General features: G+C 41.9%; 1 protein-coding gene across 1 annotated transcript; it reads right to left on the bottom strand.

Moving 5' to 3' along the window:
* Window positions 1-3,839, bottom strand: LOC106574306 (gap junction alpha-8 protein). The gene has a single exon (XM_014150120.3). The coding sequence runs from the start codon at window positions 3,827-3,829 to the stop codon at window positions 2,681-2,683; it is 1,149 nt and encodes a 382-aa protein (XP_014005595.1). The 5' UTR covers window positions 3,830-3,839; the 3' UTR covers window positions 1-2,680.
* Between the last annotated feature and the right edge of the window lie 379 nt (window positions 3,840-4,218).

The following is a 4,218-nucleotide window of genomic DNA, read 5'->3' as shown; positions in this document are numbered from 1 at the left end:
TTGACCACACCTGACCTTTTATTGGATTTGTTCACAGTTTCAAAAGATGATACTTGCACACAACTATGAGCAAATAGGACTACAAGTTAGTAAAACGTTTATTTTCTTTTTACTAAGAATACTTATTTTGATCTTAAAAACAGTAAAAGACTGACTTTGATACTGCTAGGACACTTAACCCTATGTTGAGGTTTGAAATCATGAGGCCCTCGTCTGTCTCTTGATTATTGGAAATGTACACAGCTTGATAAGAAACTAATATTCCTCTGATATTTCCTACTGATATTCAGATGAGCAGAGCAGCAAGGCCGATGACTTTCAGCATGGCTCAATGTTTAACTGGATACCTTGCCAATATCATGAATTCGTTTTGGATTTCATTTTTAAATGAGATTTAATCCAAATGAACAGCACCCCATCTGGAACAGCCCTCAGAAGTAAATGTCTGCCCTATTCACATTACACACATACTGTATCTGAGCTTTGGGCTAAGTTGATAACCTTGTAGCTTGTAGCATCCTGTCTAGGACATGGGTTTGAGGGGCCACTGCACTATACTGAGATGGTTTGCATTTGTTTGTTGAACAAGGCTCAATATTCCCCCCTCTGTGGAAGCATTACTTTCCCAACTAAATTAACAATCAGAAATGTTTGCTTTGCCTCCTCTGACTGGTGATTGTGCTAAACGCCTCTCATAATTTGTTGCAATGTGTTGATGGCGATACTGATTGCTGAATCATTCGGCCTCTGGCAAAATGGCAGGACTTAGTTGGAATGAAAGCACCATTGAAATGTTCATCAGATCTCTGGTCTGTGTCTTGTTCATTAGGGCACACAACGGAACATGTTTTAAAATGTTTTTGCCATGGCAATCAAAACCAAGCCAGTTACAGTACTCCCTTTCTGTTTGTCTGTTTTTGTCCGTTTTGTTGCCTGATCAACACGAGCCTGGTGTTTTTCTGAAGTAGGGTGATGGGTAACAGATATGCAAAACTTTGAGGAAGGAAGATAGGAGGAGGATTCTATTTCTCTAAACTGTATGTTTGAATAACCTAAAATAGAATTGGGATTTAATTCAAATGAACAACATTAGAGCAGTTCCCAGAGCAACAATGCCTTAACCACTACAACATTTTAAATAGCATTTTTTGTAAAATAATGAAAATAGAAATAAAAGCGACCATTAACATGGAATCAATTGACGCTCATCAAAACATTACAGACATTCTATTTAGACACACAGTTCAACTTTCAATTTCACAATATGATGTTTCAACGTCACAATATGGAAGGGCTCATACAGACTGAAGACAAGTATCAGAAAGTATATCCTTGAGGCACTTACAGTAATAAATGTTTCCATATTTCAAAAGCAAGGTTGATTTTAAGGACTGTAAATTGTTTCACTTCAGCATTTATGTTCTGTCACTGTCCAGTTAGCAGAATTAGTGTCAATGGGTTTCTGATATGTATAGTCTTCATTTGTAACACAAATGAATCAACTAGATAACCAATACAATTTAAAAGAATACCTCTTCATCATATATTTGTACATATGAACATTGGTAAAGCAAGATGGCATGTTGCCTGACAATATGACTCATGGTTGAACTGTGTCGACACCTGACCGACATGATAGACGTTAGTGTGTTGACCACTGTGTAAATGAATTTATTGACGAGGCCCTTAGTTGAATCATTTAATTCCAGTTTTGATATATACATTGCGAACTGAGCACTTTGTCTACACTGCTTATGGTTGTCACATTTCGTCAAATGGAATCAAAAAGTTGTTTTCTTTCAAACTTTGTCAAGGAAGGCCTGTTTTGTGAATATGAGTTTGTTATTTTATTCTCTCTTGTTCAACAATAATTTGTGCTGATAGGGCAAGATCTTTATCATCATGGCGGCTGTGTGTAGAGGAAGGGAAGAAAGTATTTGGCCCACAGTAGTTTCCATGGTTCCCATAGTTATCAACAAAATATATCTTTATCAAGGTTTTTTGATACATGTTGTGGATTAAAAACGTAAATGCCTAGATTGATGTCAATTTTCATTTAACCCGTGGTTGTTTCTTTTTCATTTTTTTGATGGCAATTCTATGAGAATGTGATGTTTCACCTCACAGATAAAATAAAATGGACATTATACAGCTTGCACACATACTGTAGGTCTATTAGGTGAAATAAATGAGTTGTATTTGTGTGAGTAGATGTGAAATTATTGTAATACATACACACACGCTCAAGTGTAACCCTGACAGTACTGCAAAAATAACTTGCTCAATAGAAATATAACATTTAACATCAAGCTAAATGGCTAATCAAAAAATGTAAACATCGGAAGCGTTTGGTTTTTGGTTAAACTCTTGATAGAAAATATGTGAATTAAAAAACAGCACGTTTTTGTTAAATAATAACCTCCTCTGTACGATATGAATCCTGCTGAAAATGACCTTTTTTCTTTTTGTTAGCTTTTAAATAGATTGATAAAAACAGTACAAAAAATGCTGTCTTATAAAATACAAGTTTATCTTTCTTTTAAAACTAAAGGCTCCTTGCACATTGCACAGCATTTTAAACTCTTTTTCCCGAATAACAAGCTGATGTTAACTTTCCTCACAGCGAGAGTTAAGGCTCTGTGAGGCTTTGCTCCCATGCTTTTTCACATTTCTTTCACTTTCATACTGTCAAATCGTCTGACCTTGCCCTGCTGCTGGCTTTGCTTAAACTGCTGAGTGGTCTGGTGTCTGCTATCGTGTCGGTAGCCTCCACGTCGGGGTCCGCGGGGCCCTCGTCCTCACCGCTTTCCGGTAGGACCCTCACCTCCGCCCCAGTGGTCTGGACGTAGGAAGGCAAAGACTCGTCGTACACTTTAGAGACGTTCTCACTTCCCGCCTGGTAAGGTGCGTGCAGCCTGCCTGCCTCCATGCCCACCTCTGTCAAGGGGAAGAAGTGCGATGCGGGCTTGTCCTCCTCCAGCAGCCGGTAGCCCTTGGCCTTCTGGATGGACGACACGGCCATGGAGTGCAGGCTCTTTTCCCCAGTTGGGCTCTGGCATTCGCCGCCCTGACCGCCCTGGGTCTGGGGCGGTGGCTTGCGGAACACGAAGCGGATCTTCTTCAGGCCCAGGTGGCTGATCTCCACGAAGTTGAGGAAGAGCGAGACGCATGCCACGGCCAACATGAAGATGATGAAGACAGTCTTCTCGGTGGGGCGTGACACGAAGCAGTCCACGGTGTTGGGGCAGGGCCAGCGGCTGCACTGGTACAGCGGCAGGATGCGGAAGCCGTAAAGGAAGTACTGGCCCACCACGAATCCCACCTCGAACAGCGTCTTGAAGATGATGTGGCAGATGTAGGTCCTCAGTAGGGTGCCCTCCAGCCTGAACTTCTTGCTGCCCTTGGTGCTGGTCTCCTTGGTGGTACGCACACTACCCTGGTCAGGCGCTAGCGGCAGCCTCTCCTCACTCAGCTCCTGCTGGCGGCTCAGCTCGGCCTCCTCGCGCTCCTTGCGTTTCTCCTCCATGTGGACATAGTGCACAGCGTGACCAACGTACACCAGCGAGGGCGTAGACACAAAGATGATCTGGAGAACCCACAGACGGATGTGCGAGATGGGGAAAGCCTCGTCGTAGCACACGTTCTCACAACCAGGCTGCTGGGTGTTGCACACGTAATCCGACTGCTCGTCGCCCCACACAAACTCAGCGGCTGTGCCCAGGATGAGGATCCGGAAGATGAAGAGCACTGTGAGCCACACCCTCCCAATCACCGTTGAGTGTTCATTTACTTCCTCTAATATGTTTCCCAAGAAGCTCCAGTCACCCATGATCAACAATCAGCGCTACATATTGAGGGTTGAAGAAGAGAAAAGCAAGTTATAAATCGATCTGACGACAAAGAATGCAAAGAATCCTTAAGTTGCATCCACAACTTTCTTTTGTCATTTTTCGATCCCCATATAACAATAAAAAATGTTCTTTATAGCTAGCTACACTGTGGCTAAAAACATTTTGTAACTACAGCACTCACTCTTTGTCAGATCCAGAGAGAGCAAACACAAAATTGTTGCATGCCTCGTTGCCTCACCCCAAATGACTAAAACCAGTCCAAAAGCACATTTTGCAACAAACATCATAGCAATAAACATCTTAACTCTCTAAATTCTATATAAATAATCAATCCCAGGTTATATTATTCCCGAAACACAAATATAAT

The sequence above is a fragment of the Salmo salar genome, chromosome 16 (assembly GCF_965601325.2).
Source record: "Salmo salar chromosome 16, fSalSal1, whole genome shotgun sequence".
Taxonomy (NCBI): Eukaryota; Metazoa; Chordata; class Actinopteri; order Salmoniformes; family Salmonidae; genus Salmo; species Salmo salar.
This window is presented reverse-complemented; position numbering and strand designations above follow the sequence as displayed.

What these genes read in the sequence shown, in the direction of transcription:
- LOC106574306 (XM_014150120.3), bottom strand. Translation starts at nt 3,829, where the DNA reads ATGGGTGACTGGAGCTTCTTGGGAAACATATTAGAGGAAGTAAATGAA.